The 23,297-nt window shown below is 36.9% G+C and overlaps 4 protein-coding genes and 1 pseudogene across 5 annotated transcripts in view; 3 read left to right on the top strand and 2 right to left on the bottom strand.

The window, feature by feature from the left end:
• The window catches only part of stard13a (StAR related lipid transfer domain containing 13a), a 250,288-nt gene extending 231,042 nt beyond the window's left edge, over window positions 1–19,246 (bottom strand). The window contains exon 1 of the mRNA XM_087271062.1: window positions 19,158–19,246. Coding sequence (XP_087127188.1) covers window positions 19,158–19,167 — 10 coding nt within the window. The 5' untranslated portion in view covers window positions 19,168–19,246. The remainder of the gene's footprint in view (window positions 1–19,157) is intronic.
• The window catches only part of LOC147842141 (uncharacterized), a 1,078,568-nt gene that overhangs the window by 663,987 nt on the left and 391,284 nt on the right, over window positions 1–23,297 (top strand). The gene's annotated exons all lie outside the window — the stretch shown is intronic.
• Window positions 3,333–6,596, top strand: LOC110438859 (serine/threonine-protein kinase pim-2-like). The gene is made up of 7 exons (XM_087271105.1): window positions 3,333–3,739; window positions 4,248–4,691; window positions 5,050–5,144; window positions 5,319–5,369; window positions 5,490–5,865; window positions 6,166–6,339; window positions 6,426–6,596. Exons 1-7 carry the CDS (start codon window positions 3,454–3,456, stop codon window positions 6,524–6,526), a joined length of 1,527 nt encoding a protein of 508 aa, XP_087127231.1. The 5' UTR covers window positions 3,333–3,453; the 3' UTR covers window positions 6,527–6,596.
• Window positions 7,129–19,246, bottom strand: LOC147842147 (serine protease HTRA2, mitochondrial-like; annotated as a pseudogene). Its single transcript, XR_015501351.1, has 7 exons — window positions 19,158–19,246; window positions 10,234–10,427; window positions 10,101–10,133; window positions 8,413–8,521; window positions 8,260–8,329; window positions 7,525–7,607; window positions 7,129–7,439 (listed from the first exon to the last, which is right to left on the bottom strand). The product of XR_015501351.1 is annotated as a serine protease HTRA2, mitochondrial-like (transcript).
• Window positions 19,769–23,077, top strand: LOC147842146 (serine/threonine-protein kinase pim-2-like). The gene is made up of 7 exons (XM_087271110.1): window positions 19,769–20,222; window positions 20,729–21,172; window positions 21,531–21,625; window positions 21,800–21,850; window positions 21,971–22,346; window positions 22,647–22,820; window positions 22,907–23,077. The coding sequence occupies exons 1-7, from the start codon at window positions 19,937–19,939 to the stop codon at window positions 23,005–23,007; spliced, it is 1,527 nt and encodes a 508-aa protein (XP_087127236.1). The 5' UTR covers window positions 19,769–19,936; the 3' UTR covers window positions 23,008–23,077.

Genomic DNA, 23,297 nt, shown 5'->3' with positions numbered 1-23,297 from the left:
ATTTCACAAGTGTAAGTATGTGCAATTAAAATGGTTGCCTCTTTGTTTTCTCTACAAATTATGTATTTTATTGTTTTTTACTACTTATGCTTGTAGTGCATCTGGTTAACTCTTTATATTCTCATATCACGTCTAATGCCATGATGAAAATGCGACGCGTGCCGCTTTGTTTACGGATTTAAATGCGTTTGCATTTAAATGCACAATCCACTGGCACTTGTCGTTGCTATGGCCATCATCAGTTTCCGGGATAAATAACAAAACGGGAGGGTGGCGGGAGATGGGTCTGAAATAACAGAAGACTCCCGGAAAAAAAACGTGAGTGTTGGCAGGTATACTCACACATACACTCTGCACTCTGACTACTTCAATATTGTTGATAAGCCATGGTGGCCATTTCTCTCCGTCTCACGCTGAACGCTGTTGACCAATCACAACAGAGTACAATAGGACCAATCAGTGCAGATTAGCATCGCGTTAGGGAGGGGTGTAGAATCAAATTAATTGCTAAATAATCATATGAGAGTCGCTGCCATAATTTGGTAAAAATAAATGCAGATTCTAAGACAATGAAAGTGTTCTTTGACCTTGAATGCCCATCAGCCTGTTGTTGGAGACCCCCCCACCCCCCCCCCCCCCCCACCCCCCAAAAAAATTCCAAAAAGTTTTTAAAGTAAAACTTGACTCTTGTGTAGTTAAAGTATGCACCAAGACTGATGGAAATGAATAGCTGCTATATTCCAGCTTGACATGGCTAGTAACTATACCTATACGCCTCTCGGGAAGTATACATGGGCATTCTGTTTGAATAGGTAAATCAAATTCTTCAAAACTGCTTGCCAAGATTACGATTACATTACATACTATGAATAACCAATAAAATTGAACAGTAACTGTCCTTTAATTTCATTTATAAATGTCCATATCACACAATATCTGCAGAAACTCACATCTAGTCCAAGCCCCTCCCTTGGAGAATTGTCATTCTATACTGATTGCTGATTGGCTCATGTACTAAAAGGTGGGATTCATTTGCCATATATCAATCACTGATTGGCTCCTGTACTAGAAGGCGGGGCTTCATTCGCCTATTGACTGTTTCACTTTTCCCATTCAAAAGTATACGAGTGACACGTCATGTGTATTCTATAATCATTGCTATACTCTCATTCTGCAGTAATAATCAAGGATTTTGGACTATTTGTTAGACCCAGAGATCAGCTGAACGGATTAAAATGATCAAACTCAACAGTTTAACTCTGAGTGACTTGAAAAATGAGCCTATTTGCCAAAAAGCCTTCCTTTAAATACGTCATAATTAATATAAAACAAAAGTATATTGTTTGCTTTCATAACTTAAATTACGGTCAATGTAACTGCATAGAGACTCAAAATGTGTGTGTGTGTTTTTTATAATCAGTGAGGGACCACTGACTTCTCAAAATATCACAAGAACGCAAGAATGTTTGGAGTAAATGACGACAGAATTTTCACTTCTCGCCTTTTAATGATTCCTCTCTCTACAGCATATCTCCAAATTAATCAAAAATCAACCCTGAAACCTGTTTCCAAAAATCATCAGAAAATTTACAAGTACAAAAACAACATTTTTGTGATTTTTTTATTATTATTATTATTTATTATTAAATATATTGCAGGGATAGTAGTACCTGTGTAATATTTTGAAATGAATTTCTTCTACCTGATTTAGGCGTAAAATTGTATTGTTGACCAAATATCATCGATAAATGGGAAAGAAAAATATTGTTTCCATTTCAAAATGTCTTTCAGGAAACATGTTCCACCAATGCGTAAAGCACTTTGAGTGTGCAGGAAACGTGCTATATAAATGTAAGGAATTATTATTATTTATTATTATTTATTTATTTCTATGTGAAACACTTTCATGAGCCCATTTAGCCAATAAGACAAAAACATAGTTTTACTAAAGTACACTTACATTTATCCACACAAAATAAACCTGACTGTATTTTTGTAGTAAAGTCGAGGTTAATTGTGTTAAATATGCCATTTCAGCCTGCAGAATGGCATTTCAAACTGTGGCCTAACAAAAATATAGAAAATAAATATCGAGTTTCTGTAATATAAAACTAAACAATTCCTCTCCCTGTATAGTTCCTAAAGTTAACTAGACAGAAACAAATGTAAGTTAATTTTAACAGAATCACTCAAATAGCAATTAATCTGACTGATGTTAACGTTAAAGGTTTGATCGAGCTTTTAAGTAAAGCAATAGATAGTTTAAAGTTACAGTACCGTTAATATAACATTAATATTTACATTAAGTTGCATCAATGTTAGCATTAGCATCAAATGCTAATTAGCGCTACTAGCCTGTGACATACAGTAATAAACGTTAGATCTAATTACACTGACTTTAATATTCATTGGTTTAATTTGTAATTATTTATTTTATTTATGTTATTTTTTCTTTTTAATTCGCATTTTTCACTCAGTAAAGGCGGGGACTGTTGACTAACGTTAGTAGCTCTAAATTAGTTGACTGGAATGCTGTGACAGTGTTAGCATGTAGCATGTTCACACATAAAATAAGTACAGTCCGCAATTAAAACCATGTCCTACCTTTTGTTGTAACTTAATAAAATCTACTGCAATTAATGTCAACAAAGAGGTTTAATCCACAAGAATTTGATCATTATTCCTACCTGTTCACATCGGTTCAGTCCTTATATGTTAGGCTAGAGTGGGTTATTTTTTGAGAATGAATCTGTGGATTTAAATGAATTGTGAGAGTCGATTCATCCTTGACCTATTCATAAATACAACAGTTGCTTTGTTGCTGAATAAATGTCTTATTCACTTAAGACAGTGTCCTACCACCACCTACTGGCGATTTCAGGTAATACATGGATAACTTCATTGTGTTGCATATTTTTCTTTTTAATTTATTATTTGAAGCATTATTCATTTAAAAAGAATTCACAAGAATAACGAATTTATATATTCATAACATATAAAATATAATATAAACGATAATAATAATACTGTTAAAAATGATAAATAATTGATAATGAAAATATAAAATAATTGAAATGAGCTACTCAAAATAAATGAATCATACACACACGCGCGCACACACACACACACACACACACGTATAAATATATATAAACATGGTAATAATTCTAATAAAAAGCAATAACGCAGAAAAAGTTGTGCATGACAGAAAAAATACATAGGCCTAAGTGCAAAATTAATTCAATTAATAATTGGAAAAAATGTGTATAAGCAGGTGGCTGTGTGAGCACATTAAGGCGAATAAGCCATTCAGTCTAGCGCGGGCCTTTCATTAGAAGTTTGTTGTGTTTTAAAAAGTCTCTACGTAATACCAAATGGAATTGTGGAACTCTGACATCATCAGTGACAGTATAAAGCTTTTGACGTAGCAGAAACTCTCATTAGCTTCTTTGGATGTCTAGTAGTTCAGTACTTTCTGCGATTCAACAGTACAGTGATACAATGGCATTTTCAAAACTGATTAACCGTCTGAAGAAAGCGTTTGGTGTTAAGTGTGCGAACGAACAACCGTGTGAGCCACTCGAACCCACCGGCAGCACGACAGAGAATCACCGTCATCTGATGACCGATGACCCGGCCGTCGCTGCAGGAAAACAGGCAGGGAGACAGAAAAAGAGGAAACTCAAATTGTCTCCCATCTTCTTCGCCTGTTTTTCCAGAAGAAGAGCTACTGTTGTTGGTAAAATAGATTTATGAGCACTTTTAATTACTAAAGCATACTGTTAAACACACCAAACACATCACATAAGTGTTTAAAGATCAGAAATAAACATTAACTGGAAGACATTTTAGAAAGGCAGTTTCTTAAAGCCACAGTTCACATAAACAAGACAATTCTGTCATAATTTACTCCTTAAACCTGTTTGAGGTGCTTTCAGCCATTGACTTCCACAGTATTTTGTGTTCCTACAATGAAGGTTAATGGCTGCTGATTTCAGGAATTTTCTTCAGAATTTGTAGTTTTGTGTAAAAAACAGAAAAAATAAGAATTATTTGTATTAGGATTTTTTATTTCAGTGAGCTTTGCCTTTAGATATATAGTTTACTTGTTTGCTAATTCAATGCAGAAAACCCATGAAGATCATCAATAAAAACACATTGAGTAATGTTTCTGCAAATGAACTGTTCAAATATCTTGTCAAAAAGAGTTGTAGAGTCATATTAATGATGTTTCTTCCTCTCTTTAGATCAGCTATGTGTGCAGGAGATCCACGAACTTCACGCAGAGCCCATCAGTAGCTCTAAATTCTTCTGCACTGCTGTGAGCAACCTGGAGCTGGAAGTTCTCCAACCTCCAGCTCTTGATGCTCCAGCAGACGAAGATTTGGACTTTAAGCCGGAAGTGAACAGCTTTGACTCTGCAGTGGTCATTGAGAACGACTCTGCAGAGCTTCACTTCCCAGAAGACATTGAATCCTCCCTCAGTGAGGACAGCCTGGAGCAAGAGCTTGATAGTCCTCCAAGTTCACCATCCGATGAGGACAATGAATCTCCAGTGAGCCAGCAGCTCATAACAATTGACATCTGTGACTCTGCCCTGGATGAAAACTGGAACCCTTCACCGGATCAGGTCTCACAAGAGGACTCTGCTGTGAAGTCTACAGCAGATGATGGGACCTGCTTGGACAATAGTAAGTTTATTGCTGGAGTTCAGAACATTTGTTTAGGCTCATCAAACTTTGTAAAATTATACAGTTGAAGTCAAAATTATTCGCCCTCCTGTGATTTTTTATTAATATTTTTTAATTATTTCCCAAATGATGCAGAGCAATAAAGTTTAAGTACTCAGAACTTTAAGCTGAACACAGGTATCTTGAAAATATCCAGTAAATATGATGTACTGTCATCACGACAAAGATAAAAGACATCAGTTATTAGAAATGAGTTATTAAAACTATCATGTTCTGAAATCTGACAATAATTCTGACTTCAACTGTTTGTGTTTTTATTTGGTTTATAATTTAATGACATTTTCTTCATTTTTAACAGATGACATCAGCTGCCGCTACAAACTCGGAAAGCAGCTTGGTGAAGGAGGTTTCGGCTCCGTGTATGAGGGGATTCGCATACAGGATGGTCTGCAGGTATTCATTTTTGTAGACTCAAATCCTCTGATGAAGTTCCCTGTTTAAAGAACATCATCAGAGCTTTCATTGTTTGGACATTTCTGCTGACGAATGAATCCTCTGTTCAGGATTTATGACTGAATGAAATGATCTCCGTGCACATGTTAATTGTTCGCTTGTTCCTTTAAACAGGTGGCAGTTAAATTTGTCCAGAAGACCCCAAATATGCAAGATGTCAGCTCTGTGAGTAGACTACACTTTCTGTTCGCTGTGTTCAGTTTATAAAGTCTTATATTTATTATAGACCACAGGCTGTGGTCAGAAACCCTTGTTTGAAAACCAACATTATTATTTTGTTTTCAGTCATGTGACCAGCCACTTCCTCCAGAGATCACCTTGGCAAACATGGCCAGCGGTGGCTCCAGGTGTTCGAATATTATTCAGCTTCTGGACTGGCAGGTCTTTGAAAACCATTACGTCATGGTGATGGAGCGGCCTAGTCCAAGCATGGACCTGGAGGCATTCCTTGAAGTCAGCGGAGGAGTCCTCAGTGAGAAAACAGCACATACCATCATGAGGCAAGCTGTTTATGCGGCCAACGTGTGCTGTTACCGCGGGGTGTTCCACCGGGATATTAAGCTTCAAAACCTGCTGGTGAACCCCGACACACTGGAAGTCAAGCTGATCGACTTCGGCTGTGGAGACTTCATGATGGAATCAGCCTACAGTATCTTCTCTGGTACGTGTTTTGAATAGTGTGGTCAAAAGTATCGACTTCGGTACCAATCGATTCTGACATTTAACAAGTCAATTTGAGCGCTGTTAAACACCACTGATTGGCCATTGGTGTTCACATGCTCAGCAAATATGACTGTGATGAGTGTCGGTATCGATTGGTAGTTGATACTTTTGACAACACTAGTTATGAATGTGCATAAGCATTATTAATAAACGTATTGAAAGCTGGTTAATTAGCACAGCTGAAGCCCATCTGGTATATATATTCAACATGATGCTAAACTAAACGTCTCTCCTCCAGGCACAGAAGCGTACATCCCGCCAGAGTTTTATGAACAAGGATGCTACCGGGCCAAACCAGCGACGGTCTATTCTCTTGGGGTTCTTCTGTTCACAATGCTCCATGGAGAATTCCCATCAGCGTATGACCTGTACTACCTCCAACATGACTGGTCCAAATTTACCCTCTCTCAAGGTGAGATGTTCATCAAAGAACAATTAAGTGAAACAGCTTAATAATAATAATAACAATAACCTCACCTCTCCATTTCTTCTTCACAGAATGCTGTGATATGATGAGGGCTTGTCTGCATGAGAATCCAGAGTGCAGAATTCCTCTAGAAGAGATGCCTTACCACGACTGGTCCATGCTGGAGTTCTGAGTCACATTAGCAGAATGTTTTGTATATTTGATTTTTGTACATGTCTGTAATAAAGATATATTTTATTGAACTCACTTGTGTTGTGGCTTATATTGTGATCTAGCCCCAGTGTTGTCAGATTGTGTGGATTTAAAATGGTTTTGTATGGGGTGACAAAAATGAGGTTTGAACAGCATCCAGTCCTTTCCAACACACACTGCAGTTGACACTGGCGTCATTACGGCGCACTTTTAGAAATACACTTTTTCAGAATGCTGTACAGCGCTGACCCAAAACCTAAACATATCAGTCACTAAGACATCAGCAAATCATCCATAAATATTCCAATGGTTTATTGTGAAATCAGAGCTGTTCAGAAAAATGTATTAAAATACAAACGTCGTAACATGAGAATGTGAGACTCAATACAAAACATCAGCATTTTCACAATAAGAGCACCCAGTTTTATTAAGGTCGTTGAGTGTTTGTTGCCCTCATGACAATCCTAAACAAAATATTCAGTGATATTCCTACAAATCAATACTGATAGTGTAGTTTGCGCAGACACACTGAGGTTTATCCAGTGTACAGAAGTCTGAATCATCCACATTATTTCATACGCTTCCAGAAACACGTTTACTACACGAATGTCCAGCGTTTGCTACAACTGTTCAACTCTTTAGATGATTCCTTTCTTACAACATCTCCAACTATGACAGCTTCTCATTACTCACCATTTCTTAATCTTACTAAATACTTGACTTGATGTCACTCTGTGGACTCTGGGGTCATGTGCAGCATGAGCAGGTCGGCCCCCCGGCGGACCAACACATTTAAGCTTTCGCTGGTCCTCACAGCATTGTATATCTCCTCCGACGTGTTCACCTTTACCCCATTGATCTCAATAATAACATCTCCTGGCTTCATTCCAGCTCTGCAAAACAGAAAACAGGAAATGACATCATCAATAGGATGCCTTAATCAACAGCTGATAACATCATGTTCAGAGAGCAGCACACCTGTTGGCTGGAGATCCTACAATCACACGGTGGATGAGAACTCAGGGAAGGACGGGTCTCGCATCCTTAGCTCTTCGATTATACTGAGGAGGGGAAAAAGAGAATTTAAAGATAATAAAAGACTCACTTCAGTGCAAAGTTTACGGTTTAAGGATTGATTGATAAATAGATAAGATAGATAGATTCATAGATAAATTGATTGATTTATTGATAGTTTGATAGACAGATCAGCAAAACAATCAATATTACATTTGCTTCAACCAAAAACACTTCAATGTCTGCGGTTTAATTACTCTTGCTAATAACATAGTAAAAACATCCGAAAAGCATTATTCCCATAATACATTTGTTTTTGAGTATTTTTTTTCTGTCACTGCAACACAGAAAGGCCTTTGTCCCGCCCTTACATTTCAGGTAAAACTAAACAAGGTTGACTGTGATTGGCCACTTCTCATATCATTTAAATCACTGCTTCGGAATCACGGTAGATTGTGCGGGTATTTTTGCATTAAATTGTCACAAAAGTTCACAAACATTTTTATTTTTCAGCGTGAAAATTGCATACAAATTCTCCTTGATAAATTAAGCACTTTTCAACAGAACAAGCCAATTTTCCAGGTATTCCAGCACTTAAATTTCTAAGAGCCAAATCTAGTGGTAAATAACAAAAATCTGCAGATTCCATAATGTATGAATTTTGCTCTCCTGTAAAATTGTAATAAAAGTGTTTGGCACCTGGGGGTCAAAGTCAACATCATCACTCCAATGTAACGCCTTTTCGATCCCGATTCTCCAAACCAAGACTCTGAAAAAAAGACCCAATAACCATCTGTCAGTGAAAAAAATTCTGTCACAGACAAAAGCAAGCAGCTGTGAGGTCATTCTTACTCTATTTGTCTGCAGATCGGTCAAGGAAGAGACGGACTCTGTCTGAGGGAATAGCGAAGGAAATCCCTGCTGTCACTTTCATGGTATTAATGCCGATGACCTCACCATCCTGAAGAGTACAAACATGACACATCAGTTTATTACATAAGGCTAGAGTACGGCCAGTACAATACAATATTGATGAACATTTGAAAACAATTCACGCTCTTAATATGACAGTCATGAAGCTCTGTGTTGCTCTGAAGGTCCAGCAATCTGTAGTCAACTACTAAATGTGCACTAATAACTTTCTCCTTCACATTATTGTACAAGGAGGGTACCACCATAGCTGTGAGATACGTTCTACTTGGGATTTCGTAGTGTGGTTCTAGCACACTAATTAAATGCCTAAAACCAGAGTTTTCTACCCCTGAAAAAGGTTGCATGTCTGTGGCTATAAATACTCCTACCCTAATACTCCTACTATTATGCCTACAATTGTCTTTGCTTGTGTTGAGTTACTTGGAATTTTTATTCCAAATGAAGACAGGAGAGTAGTTTGTGTTACACTTGTCGGTTTAACAGATAAAGTAATGATTTTGTGGACATCAGTAATTTAACTATTTGCCTTAATCTGATTAAAACAACAATATGATTAAGGTGTTTACATGAGTTGCTTTTTGAATGTTCATTTCATGATCCCGTTTTACATGTTAAAGCACATAATACGATTAACGTCATTGTGTCACCACGCTATCCACGTTTCCTCCGGAGTGTCATGTAATTTCGGGGATTTTCATTCTAAATTTGTCGACTTTAACTGCAGTTTGGCACTTTCATTTTCATTCAAGAACATTTCATGCGTGCCCCCCATGACAAACGACATATTGGATCCGAGGAACTGCTAGAAGAGTGTAGTTTTAATGGCCTACTTCGCCGTCTGAATAACAAGGAACACCGATTGCTTACTTACCAAATCCGTAGAGACAGGACAATCAACGAGAACTGGATTTGCGATTTTTTTTTTATAAGAAGACGAGTGGCAAATCTGGATTTCACCATTTATACATACAAAAAGCTCTCGGGTAAAAATGTTCCTTACAAACATTTTTGTTGCGTGTTAGAAGACCACTGTAGTCCACAAATGTGGGTCCTTTCTCATTGCGCGAAAATGAAAACAAAACCTTTGTTGTGGCACGTTTATAAACAACACTGACGACCCATGTCTCCGAACAATTCTTCTTCTTCCACTTGTTTTATTTACGGTTAGCAACACAACGTTGCGTCTCTCTGAATACTGTAACAGGTAGTTTTTGAAGCTATCATGCATATTAATAAAGTTGCACCTCATTCTCAATAGAGCACGCTGATTAGTTCGTCTTTCTCTTGAATTATTGATGAAAGCTTAAAGACGTCACATTGTACCCGCCGGTACAGACACCCAGTCTCCATGCTGGAATTTACACAAGGAGCTCATGGCCTTGACGTAGCTTCAAAATTTCTTTTCAAACCGGAAGAACGAATTTGTTCGAAATAGCGCAAAAACAACCAATTTTCACTTTTATTGTGAAATATATGTATCCTAATAGTGTTTTAGCAGCGTGGAACATATATATGACTGTAAACATCTCAAAAATATGTTTTGGTGTTTTTGGACCGTTTAAACCAAAAGGCAGAAGCAGTGAGTTGAGTAAATGTCAGCGACTCACCAGGTTTATGAGAGGCCCTCCTGAATTTCCAAACTGTAAAGCAGAATTGTGATTGAGTGATGGAATGCAATTCATTAAATGATGACATACATTTTTTTTGCATGCAACAACACCCAGTTTCCAGTGCTCTAACATCTATGGTAGCGTCCGTCTGGATGTAGTCCATGTTGGAGTTGGAGAAACCCAGTTCTTTACTGCCTCTCTGAGCAGAGCTGACGATTCCAGATGTGATGGTGTTTTTAAGAGAAAAGGGGCTCCCCATGGCAACCCCAAATTCACCTTGACGCACATCAGATGACTTGCCAAGACGCAACGTGGTAGAGGATTCTAGGACAAGATGGAGAAAACAATGACACTATGTCAGACTATATGGTCATGTACTAGAACTGTGGTAAAAGAAAACTGAAAAATTAATAGCAAAAATGGCCTTCCAAACATAAAAGCCTCCTCTGTTACTGTTCAAGGCTCAAAATTAACCTTTTTGTTTGGTAGCACCGGTGCTTCTAACTTTAAAATTTTGTCGCACCCACCAATTATAAGCAACGTTACTACATGTTTTATACAAACAGAGTTATTGCATTTGAAATCAACACTAATCAAACTAAAAAGCAAAAAAAAAAAAATATATATATATATATATGCATGCGTGAGGAAAATATGTCTCAACGAAATCCCGTTATTACAAGAAAATAGATTTTATAACATAACTGAGTGACCAAAGCATACACAGACCGCTGTGCTGTTCTCATGGGTGGTGTCTGATATTGCACTGATGCTTTTGACATGTACTGTACCCTATTATATGCATACATCATGTTAATAGCTATACCCGTCTTCATGAGTAGCGATAATAGTTTTCTCGTCTCAAGCTAGTTTGCCAATGTGTACGTGGTGTTACATTTTACATATAGCTGCCACTTGCACGGCGGGCATCTGGCGATTATATGAAAGATTAAACAGAAGCTCTCGTGCTAGATGTGGCAAACAGTTACCTGAAAATTCCATCCCACAGACTTTTCATAGCGGACTTGAAGCCAATGGAAGTCTTTTATCCACTCTTTGAAAAGTGTAGATGTGTGATTGACATTCAGCGCATGATCACTACTAAGATGTGTCATTATTTGTAACTTTAGATGACAGTTTCTAAAAAAACATCTGTCAGTGTAATCTTAATTCTCATATTCAGCGCTTTATAATTTTTCGCAATAGTAGCTCTCCCAGTCATCCCAAGCCAGAAGGCATTGACTGAGTGATTGACAGCTGATATTAACCAATCCATTTACGCTCTGCTCTAGAGCAATGGCCCAATAAGAAGAGCTCAAAGACGGGGCAAGTATTATGGACTTGGCTTTGTTTACTGCAGCAAGTTGACATGACAACTGTTGTAAACCATTCCTAAGAACTACGTTTCGCATTTCAAGAGCAGAGATGCATTCTGCGTGAATGTCCTCCAAATCCGCGCATATGGTGAACACTTTGCAGTAAAAACTGGTCGCACACATCAATTTTATGCACTCGCAAAAATGCTTCCAAATATATTTTGAGGTCGCATAGATAAAATTTCGGGCGCATAAGTGACCGAAATGGTCGCAATTTCGAGCCCTGCTGTTGGTTTAACTAAAAATGTTGACAATAATTATTCTTTAGTTGCTGTAATATTTCTGTTTAAAAATCTGAGGATACAAAACCATGTCACTAAGGTTATCACAATTTCGAGTTTATTTCCATATTTGTATGCAGCTGTTACTCCTGAAATATTACAGCGTGTATGTAGCATAAATACACTATAAACAGATTAATGGGTTAACACCAGGGCTTGAAATTAACAGCCACCAACCGCAGGTAGACTTCGGCTGTGGCGGATTAGACAGCCACTCCCACTATCCACTTTGGCTGGTCGAAAATCATTTTTAAATTGTATTTTTTTTAAAAGCAGGGTTCGACAATAAGGATGAACCTCTAGAAATGAGAAGCAGCCCGACTGACAAAAACAACTGTGTTCACGCAAGCAAAAGAAAGCAGATGAATACAGAATGTTAAGTGATGCGCGCAAGTTTTACAAAGCGTGCACGCTCTCATTTCCTTGCGTGAGCAACCTTGACTGGAAACACAATGCTGCTATCGGTTCTGTTTGAAATAGACTGGACAAAAAGTGATACACATCCACCATTTTCAAGAGCTCGAGATTTTTTAAAAAGAAGGTATTTTATGTATGCAGCAGCAGTTGCAGCTTTAGCTTTAAACAATCTTTGAACAGATTATTAATGGGCCTAATGTTAACTGTGTGCGTTTGATCATCCTTTCATTATTGCACACGGTATGTTTTTCACCTGCTTTCTTTTTGTTAATATGATTTAATTATCATTCTTTTCAGTAATGTTGATTTAATAGATTAACTTTTATGCAAAGTTAACTGCTGATCTGAGACCTTAAGCTAGGACAGACTACTTTGCATAGTTTTAGACAGGCTACATGACAATAATTGTTATTTAAGTTTTATTTAATAAAAAGTGTGTGCATATTATAACATATATTTTGCTGGTTTTTGAATTTTTTATAATTATAAACTTTTTAGAGAAAAAATTGGTACAACCTTAATGTTGAGCCCTAAAATAATAACCAATTACAATGCAACACCATGAAACCACTACCGCTCATGCTCATTGAGCAAAGTCATACACAACACATCTAAATCAAGTAATTCTGCAAATATTTTTTCCCAAAAACAAAAGTGAAAATGGCGAGTGGCTAGTAAAGTTGAAAAACTACTAGCCATATAGGCTGGTGATCAAAAAAGGTTAATGTAGAGCCATTAAAAATATTAAAAATCATATTGACCTCACACTTTTAAAGTACTAACCGTGATACATTTTTTATTCTTTAAGCTCAATTCTTAAATAAACACAGTTCAAAAAGAAATTACTCATTTGATAAAGACCTTTTACTAAAAATGTAAATTAATAAAATAAAATGAGTCCTTGCTCTTACCATATAAAACTATGACTCATTAAAAATAGGGATGCACCGATACCATTTTTTTATAACCGATTTGATTTCGATCCCAAAATTCTGAGTGTCGACCAATACAGATGCGATCCCGATACTGTGCCGGTTTTTCTTTTAAGCATAATATAGTTTCTATTGGTGATAAACTCAAACAATATATCTTGTTTAGTAAAAATACAAGACGTATAGGCCTACTGTATATGACAGACGACACAATCTAACTGAAAACATGATGCTTGCTGTAAACCAGGAAACATTATTTGAGCATTTGTTAAGACATTGATCTGTTGTGGTCCAGCTTATGTTTCTTTTTAATAGTAAGATTTTTTTTTGAACTCTGCAACAGGCAACCACTATTGACCCTAATCAAAACACAAACTGGTCTGTTAAATAAACTATTGATATAAATAAAATTACAGTCAAATATTCACAGTTTCAGAGTAACCTATATGAGGCTAAATTATTTTCTGTTAATGACAATCAATATTGTGCCTGTCAGTTTCACTTTTATTAATTTAACCACAATGAGCCAGGCTTACAAACTATCCTAAAAGTATTGCCCTAGGAAGAATAAACTCAGTCAAATAATTCTACAGAGCGGCACACGTCACATCAGCCGGTGTGTGAATGAAGTGCTTGATGCATCACTGAGACAGCGCGCAGTACTCCGCTATCTGCAGACACTTCCAATCCAAAACAGCAGTAAAAAGGGAAGAAATTAGTGCGTTAAGGATCTGTCCAATGTATTATTGAGCCTTTTCTCGTTTTAAATTTCAGGTAGGCCTACTTTGTGTGTGAAGAGCAGGTAATAATCCACTCAGTTCCAGTGTTGTGAATGCGATCATCTGATCTAACAGACACAGCGCTACATGATTCAGAAACAGCAATAAACTCCTCGTTTCAGGTCGAAATGAACCAATTTAATGCAAAACTAAATGCATTTCTCCACTGATTATTTATATTAACCGGAACAATTAGTCTTGGAGAGAGTTTTAAAATAGAAGGCTTTAGACAGAAAATAGGAGATGTTAAACTTTCTGCACCGGCTTATACTCCAAATCCTGTAAATATTTCACTGAATCATAATAACCTACAGTGCTTCAAAATCATAGAACAGGAAGAGCTAGATAAAATCATAAATAGTTCTAAAGCAGCTACGTGTATGCTGGACTCAATTCCAACAAAATTACTGAAAGAATTGCTACCTGCTATAGGAGAACCTCTTCTTAACATTATCAACTCTTCGTTATCTATAGGCCATGTTTCAAACTCTTACAAGCTAGCTGTTATTAAGCCTATTATTAAGAAAGCGCAACTGGACCCCAACAACTTAGCTAATTATAGGCCTATTTCAAATCTTCCATTTATGTCTAAAATACTAGAAAAAGTTGTTTCTACTCAATTATGCTCCTTTCTGCAGACAAACAATATTTTTGAAGTTGTTCAGTCAGGTTTCAGGGCTCACCACAGTACAGAAACTGCATTAGTGAAAATAACCAATGATTTACTCTTAGCTGCTGACCAAGGGTGCGTCTCGCTATTAGTTTTACTCGATCTTAGTGCGGCATTTGACACCATTGACCACAATATCCTCATAAATCGCTTAAAGTCTACAGGTGTCCAGGGACAAGCTCTACAATGGTTTAAGTCATACTTAACTGACCGTTACCAGTTTGTGAATATTAATGGACAGCCTTCACAAGTCAGCCCAGTAAAGTATGAGGTGCCTCAAGGATCAGTTTTAGGCCCTTTACTGTTTACAATTTACATGCTACCTCTGGGAGACATTATTAGAAGACATGGGATCAGCTTTCACTGCTATGCAGATGATACTCAATTATATATTTCAACTAAACCTGATGAGATGTCTGAACTGTCTAAGCTAACTGAGTGTATTAGAGATGTTAAAGACTGGATGACCAACAATTTTCTTCTATTAAACTCAGACAAAACAGAATTATTACTTATTGGACCTAAATCCTGTACACAGCAGATCTCGCAACTCAATCTACAATTAGAGGGATACAAAGTTAGCGTTAGCTCTACTATAAAAGATCTGGGTGTCATATTAGACAGAAATTTAAATTTTGAAAATCATAAATCCCACATCACAAAAACTGCCTTCTTTTATCTGAGAAATATCGCTAAATTACTAAGTATTGGATGCAGAAAAGCTAGTCCATGCTTTTATGACTTTTAGGCTGGATTACTGTAATGCTCTATTTGCTGGCTACCCAGCATCCTCTATTAACAAACTTCAAATAGTACAAAATGCACCTGCCAGAGTTCTTACCAGGTCTAGAAAATATGATCATTTCACCCCAATTTTATCCTCCTTACACTGGCTGCCTGTTAAGTTTCGTATTGAATTTAAAATATTACTTCTCACCTATAAAGCTCTAAATAATCTAGCTCCTGTTTATCTAACCAACCTTCTGTCTCGCTACAATCCAACTCGCTCTTTAAGATCTCAAAACTCAGGGCTTCTGGTAGTATCTAGAATAGCAAAGTCGAGTAAAGGAGGTCGAGCCTTCTCCTTTATGGCTCCTACACTCTGAAATAGCCTTCCTGATAACATCCGAGGCTCAGACACACTCTCAGTTCAAAACAAGATTAAAGACCTATCTGTTTAGTAAAGCATACACTCAGTACATCACTTAGCCGGTTTCCACACAAGTTTCTACATCTTGTTTATTATGAACAGCAGCTACGTTAATTATTCTCTTTTTTTTTCTCCATTTCCACCTGGGGATACTCATTCCGAGGTCTTTAGATTATGCGGAGTCACTGATTGGATCCAAGACCAGCGACGAGATGATCCCAAGGTGTCCATATCCAGGACCAGGCCGTATCCTGAGCTGCTGCTGTGCTGGTGGTCATGGGGGAGTGGAGAACATGAGACTGATTCCAGTGACCAACCAGGGACAGACTAGTCTTCACTGAGGCCAGCTTCCAGCCTTCACCGTTGAGACTGCAGCTCTACTAAGCGGCTGCTTAGGGCCCCGTGGCCACCAGGGGGCCCCCAAGAGTGCTTGAAATTATTGTGTGACTTTCGTTTTAGTTTGTTAATTTGTGGATTAGTGGTGGAACAAAATATATGCCCATGTATAGTGTTATTTCTGACCGCGATACATACTCAGGCGCCAAGATATTTACCTAAATTTACAAAAGATCTGATTTAATTAATCAGTTTTCAACACCGACTGCAGCAGATAACCGCTTTAGCTACAGTACACCCAGCCGCCACCAGGTGGCGCTTCCCGTAAGGGCGTATCATTAGACATACACCAGCGTCATGTAAACCACTGAGTCTGAGAGATGAGCCATTGCAATGGTGAATATCTCAGGCATACAGACACTTTCTTCTGTCCAAGCTGGGCCAATGTATTTGTGTGTTTCAGACATCCAGCTCCCCCGTATTTGCCACTAGTTTCTTTCTAACAGACACGCTTTTACTTCGCTATATCGCTCGCGCGTGCCTGCGGCCAGTGCAACTTATGCGCTCAAACTTTTTAACTCCGCCAAAATATATAAAGATATCAATAGGACATGAACATTTAATTAGAAAGGCCTTGCGTTTATTTCACTCTTACAGACCTTGTCAAAATCTTGTAGATGGTATTTTGGCAAAAATATTAGGGGAATTAAAAAACTTAAATATGTGAGTAAATAACTAATGTTCTCCACTGTTGAAAACATACATGCTCAGAGGAGTCTGTGCTCACCTCTCAGAGCATTCTGATCAGTTGAAAAAATAGTGGGAATACATATTTTTTTTTATTGAAAATAAACCAGGGCTAAGCATAAAATGTTTCCATGTTTACATAAAATTAGTTGGTTAAGTTGTAATAAGTGTATATAAATTGCAATAAATTACTATTTTGGCAGTTTTTTTCTTAAATGCATATTCCACTAAATTGAGATTTTGCTGCTGTGATAGAGATGTGCTCTCTTCAGTCAGAAACTGCTCTCTGCACATCAGCATTTTTAAGCTTGTTTGACAGATGAGCACTTGTTTTACATTGTTGCAATTCTATAAATGCGTGTTTATAAAAGAAATTCATCATAAATTTTTGATGCATTTTCCCCCTTCATTTACCAAAATTGTGATATATTGTGGCTGGTTTTCTTGTGACCTGTCAATATATCGCAGAATCTTTGATATCGTGATTGAAGCAGCAGTGCCCGGAACAGCAGCAAAATGCTTTTTCATGAACTTGGCGATTAAAAAAAATAAGCTTCTGATTTATACAATTTAGAGTTGGTAATACACTGCAAAATTATTTTCTTTCTTATAGTTTTTGTGTGATTTTGTAGTCCAAATATCTAAAAATTCTTAAACCAATAAACATTTTCTAGAAAGATTTTTTGTCAAAATTATGTGAATTTGTCATTAAAAAAAGCTCAATAATCTGACAATTAGGGTATATAAAAAAAAGATTGTTTTATGTTTTAAATAAGATTATTTTACTTATCTCATTGGCAGATTAATTTGTTTTACAAAAAAAATCACTTAATTTAGAATTATTTCTGAGAACTGAAAATTTTTTGTACATATTTATTAATTTGATTTATATGCGAGTATGTCTAGAAAATGCTTCCTGATTTAGTTTGATTTTAATTTAAATAGATGTTTTAAGTTATTTGAACTACAAAATACAATATGGTTTTTTTCAGTATTAACATTTATATCCAATTAAAAAAGAAATTATCTTTATTGTCACTATGTTTGTATGTTTGTTTTGCAAATAGTCATATAAAAAGTTGGATCAATAGGAAGTTGTTTCTGCAGAATAATATTTAGAATTGTCTTAAAACATATATTTTATGATGTAAGCAACACAGCTACAGCGAACAAAATCAATAATGTGTGTTTTAAATTTATAGTGTGGGAATTATCAAGGATTGATGATAATTTATCATATTGTTTGCACCAAAGGGGCCCCAAATAAAATCCTGCTTAGGGCCCCCTGAAGGCTTGGGCCGGCCCTGGTGAATTCATTTTAATTAATGAATAGGTTAACACATTGCTTAATATAAGAATGTTCAGTGCATTTGCCTGTCTCTTTATAACTATTTTCAGAAGCCAACAAACTAGGTCAGAGGGAAAGATATAAATGGGAAAGAAAAATCTTGTTTCCATTTCAAAATGTCTTTCGGGAAACATGTTACCCACAATGTGTAAAGCAATTTGAGTGTGCAGAAAAATTTGTTATTATTTATTCATTTCTATGTGAAACACTTTCATGAGCCCATTTAGCCAATAAGACAAAAACATAGTTTTACTAAAGTAAGCTTACATTTATCCACACAAAATAAACCTGACTGTATTTTTTGTAGTAAAGTCGAGGTTAATTGTGTTAAATATGCCATTTCAGCCTGCAGAATGGCATTTCAAACTGTGGCCTAACAAAAATATAGAAAATAAATATCGAGTTTCTGTAATATAAAACTAAATAATTCCTCTCCCTGTATAGTTCCTAAGGTTATCTAGTGTAATATTAAGGTAAACAAATGTAATATTAACAGAATCACTTAATTAGCAATCAATCTGACTGATGTTAACGTTGAAGATTTGATTGAGCTTTTAAGTAAAACAATAATTAGTTTAACGTTACAGTACCGTTAATATAACATTAATATTTACATTACAGTTACATTAAGTTGCATCAATGTTAGCATTAGCATCAACTGCTAATTAGCGCTAGCTAACTAGCCTGTGTGACATACAGTAATAAACGTAAGATCTAATTACACTGACTTTAATATTCATTGGTTTAATTTGTAATTGTTTATTTTATTTATGTTATTTTTTCTTTTTAATTCGCATTTTTCACAAAGTGAAGGCGGGGACTGTTGACTAACGTTAGTAGCTCTAAATTAGTTGACTGGAACGCTGTGATGGTGTTAGCATGTAGCATGTTCACACATAAAATAAGTACAGTTCGCAATTAAAACCATTACCTACCTTTTGTTGTAACTTAATAAAATCTACTGCAATTGATGTCAACAAAGAGGTTTAATCCACAAGAATTTGATCCTTATTCCTACCTGTTAGCATTCAGATCGGTTCAGTCCTAATATGTTAGGCTAGAGTGGGTTATTTTTTGCGAATGAATCTGTGGATTTAAATAAATTGTGAGAGTCGATTCATCCTTGACATATTCATAAACACAACAGTTGCTTTGTTGCTGAATAAATGTCTTATTCACTTAAGACAGTGTCCTACCACCACCTACTGGCGGTTTCAGGTAATACATGGATAACTTCATTTTGTTGCATATTTTTCTTTTTAATTTATTATTTGAAGCATTATTCATTTAAAAAGAATTCACAAGAATAACGAATTTATATAATCATAATATATAAAATATAATATAAACGATAATAATAATACTGTTAAAATGATAAATAATTGATAATGAAAATATAAAATAACCGAAATGAGCTACTCAAAATAAATGAAAAAATCACACAGACACACACACACACGCACGCACGCACACACACGTATAAATATATATATATATAAACATGGCAATAATTGTAATAAAAAGTAAAACGCAGAAAAAGTTGTGCATGACAGAAAAAATACATAGGCCTAAGTGCAAAATTAATTTAATTAATAATTGGAAAAAATGTGTATAAGCAGGTGGCTGTGTGAGCACATTAAGGCGAATGAGCCAGTCAGTCTAGCGCGGGCCTGCATTACAAGTTTGTTGTGTTTTAAAAAGTCTCTACGTAATACCAAATGGAATTGTGGAACTCTGACATCATCAGTGACAGTATAAAGCTTTTGACGTAGCAGAAACTCTCATTAGCTTCTTTGGATGTCTAGTAGTTCAGTACTTTCTGCGATTCAACAGTACAGTGATAAAATGGCATTTTCAAAACTGATTAACCGTCTGAAGAAAGCGTTTGGTGTTAAGTGTGCGAACGAACAACCGTGTGAGCCACTCGAACCCACCGGCAGCACGACAGAGAATCACCGTCATCTGATGACCGATGACCCGGCCGTCGCTGCAGGAAAACAGGCAGGGAGACAGAAAAAGAGGAAACTCAAATTGTCTCCCATCTTCTTCGCCTGTTTTTCCAGAAGAAGAGCTACTGTTGTTGGTAAAATAGATTTATGAGCACTTTTAATTACTAAAGCATACTGTTAAACACACCAAACACATCACATAAGTGTTTAAAGATCAGAAATAAACATTAACTGGAAGACATTTTAGAAAGAGTTTCTTAAAGCCACAGTTCACATAAACAAGACAATTCTGTCATAATTTACTCCTTAAACCTGTTTGAGGTGCTTTCAGCCATTGACTTCCACAGTATTTTGTGTTCCTACAATGAAGGTTAATGGCTGCTGATTTCAGGAATTTTCTTCAGAATTTGTAGTTTTGTGTAAAAAACAGAAAAAATAAGAATTATTTGTATTAGGATTTTTTATTTCAGTGAGCTTTGCCTTTAGATATATAGTTTACTTGTTTGCTAATTCAATGCAGAAAACCCATGAAGATCATCAATAAAAACACATTGAGTAATGTTTCTGCAAATGAACTGTTCAAATATCTTGTCAAAAAGAGTTGTAGAGTCATATTAATGATGTTCCTTCCTCTCTTTAGATCAGCTATGTGTGCAGGAGATCCACGAACTTCACGCAGAGCCCATCAGTAGCTCTAAATTCTTCTGCACTGCTGTGAGCAACCTGGAGCTGGAAGTTCTCCAACCTCCAGCTCTTGATGCTCCAGCAGACGAAGATTTGGACTTTAAACCTGAAGTGAACAGCTTTGACTCTGCAGTGGTCATTGAGAACGACTCTGCAGAGCTTCACTTCCCAGAAGACATTGAATCCTCCCTCAGTGAGGACAGCCTGGAGCAAGAGCTTGATAGTCCTCCAAGTTCACCATCCGATGAGGACAATGAACTTCCAGTGAGCCAGCAGCTCATAACAGATGACATCTGTGACTCTGCCCTGGATGAAAACTCGAACCCTTCACCGGATCAGGTCTCACAAGAGGACTCTGCTGTGAAGTCTTCAGCAGATGATGGGACCTGCTTGGACAATAGTAAGTTTATTGCTGGAGTTCAGAACATTTGTTTAGGCTCATCAAACTTTGTAAAATTATACAGTTGAAGTCAAAATTATTCGCCCTCCTGTGATTTTTTATTAATATTTTTTAAATATTTCCCAAATGATGCAGAGCAATAAAGTTTAAGTACTCAGAACTTTAAGCTGAACACAGGTATCTTGAACATATCCAGTAAATATGATGTACTGTCATCACGACAAAGATAAAAGACATCAGTTATTAGAAATGAGTTATTAAAACTATCATGTTCTGAAATCTGACAATAATTCTGACTTCAACTGTTTGTGTTTTTATTTGGTTTATAATTTAATGACATTTTCTTCATTTTTAACAGATGACATCAGCTGCCGCTACAAACTCGGAAAGCAGCTTGGTGAAGGAGGTTTCGGCTCCGTGTATGAGGGGATTCGCATACAGGATGGTCTGCAGGTATTCATTTTTGTAGACTCAAATCCTCTGATGAAGTTCCCTGTTTAAAGAACATCATCAGAGCTTTCATTGTTTGGACATTTCTGCTGACGAATGAATCCTCTGTTCAGGATTTATGACTGAATGAAATGATCTCCGTGCACATGTTAATTGTTCGCTTGTTCCTTTAAATAGGTGGCAGTTAAATTTGTCCAGAAGACCCCAAATATGCAAGATGTCAGCTCTGTGAGTAGACTACACTTTCTGTTCGCTGTGTTCAGTTTATAAAGTCTTATATTTATTATAGACCACAGGCTGTGGTCAGAAACCCTTGTTTGAAAACCAACATTATTATTTTGTTTTCAGTCATGTGACCAGCCACTTCCTCTAGAGATCACCTTGGCAAACATGGCCAGCGATGGCTCCAGGTGTTCGAACATTATTCAGCTTCTGGACTGGCAGATCTTTAAAAACCATTACGTCATGGTGATGGAGCGGCCTAGTCCAAGCATGGACCTGGAGGCATTCCTTGAAGTCAGCGGAGGAGTCCTCAGTGAGAAAACAGCACATACCATCATGAGGCAAGCTGTTTATGCGGCCAACGTGTGCTGTTACCGTGGGGTGTTCCACCGGGACATTAAGCTTCAAAACCTGCTGGTGAACCCCGACACACTGGAAGTCAAGCTGATCGACTTCGGGTGTGGAGACTTCATGATGGAATCAGCCTACAGTATCTTCTCTGGTAGGTGTTTTGAATAGTGTGGTCAAAAGTATCGACTTCGGCACCAATCGATTCTGACATTTAACAAGTCAATTTGAGCGCTGTTAAACACCACTGATTGGCCATTGGTGTTCACATGCTCAGCAAATATGACTGTGATGAGTGTCGGTATCGATTGGTAGTTGATACTTTTGACAACACTAGTTATGAATGTGCATAAGCATTTTTAATAAACGTATTGAAAGCTGGTTAATTAGCACAGCTGAAGCCCATCTGGTATATATATTCAACATGATGCTAAACTAAACGTCTCTCCTCCAGGCACAGAAGCGTACATCCCGCCAGAGTTTTATGAAAAAGGATGCTACCGGGCCAAACCAGCGACGGTCTATTCTCTTGGGGTTCTTCTGTTCACAATGCTCCATGGAGAATTCCCATCAGCGTATGACCTGTACTACCTCCAACATGACTGGTCCAAATTTACCCTCTCTCAAGGTGAGATGTTCATCAAAGAACAATTAAGTGAAACAGCTTAATAATAATAATAACAATAACCTCACCTCTCCATTTCTTCTTCACAGAATGCTGTGATATGATGAGGGCTTGTCTGCATGAGAATCCAGAGTGCAGAATTCCTCTAGAAGAGATGCCTTACCACGACTGGTCCATGCTGGAGTTCTGAGTCACATTAGCAGAATGTTTTGTATATTTGATTTTTGTACATGTCTGTAATAAAGATATATTTTATTGAACTCACTTGTGTTGTGGCTTATATTGTGATCTAGCCCCAGTGTTGTCAGATTGTGTGGATTTAAAATGGTTTTGTATGGGGTGACAAAAATGAGGTTTGAACAGCATCCAGTCCTTTCCAACACACACTGCAGTTGACACTGGCGTCATTACGGCGCACTTTTAGAAATACACTTTTTCAGAATGCTGTACAGCGCTGACCCAAAACCTAAACATATCAGT

This window comes from Danio rerio, chromosome 10 (assembly GCF_052040795.2).
Source record: "Danio rerio strain M-AB ecotype USA chromosome 10, GRCz13ab, whole genome shotgun sequence".
Lineage (NCBI taxonomy): Eukaryota > Metazoa > Chordata > Actinopteri > Cypriniformes > Danionidae > Danio > Danio rerio.
This window is presented reverse-complemented; position numbering and strand designations above follow the sequence as displayed.

Excerpts from the sequence above, each read along its gene's own strand:
- LOC147842146 (XM_087271110.1), top strand. The coding sequence starts at position 19,937 with ATGTCTAGTAGTTCAGTACTTTCTGCGATTCAACAGTACAGTGATAAA. Across the intron at positions 21,626-21,799 it reads GCATACAGGATGGTCTGCAG|GTGGCAGTTAAATTTGTCCA; the intron begins GTATTCATTTTT and ends TCCTTTAAATAG. Across the intron at positions 22,347-22,646 it reads AGCCTACAGTATCTTCTCTG|GCACAGAAGCGTACATCCCG; the intron begins GTAGGTGTTTTG and ends TCTCTCCTCCAG.
- LOC110438859 (XM_087271105.1), top strand. The coding sequence starts at position 3,454 with ATGTCTAGTAGTTCAGTACTTTCTGCGATTCAACAGTACAGTGATACA. Across the intron at positions 5,145-5,318 it reads GCATACAGGATGGTCTGCAG|GTGGCAGTTAAATTTGTCCA; the intron begins GTATTCATTTTT and ends TCCTTTAAACAG. Across the intron at positions 6,340-6,425 it reads CAAATTTACCCTCTCTCAAG|AATGCTGTGATATGATGAGG; the intron begins GTGAGATGTTCA and ends TCTTCTTCACAG.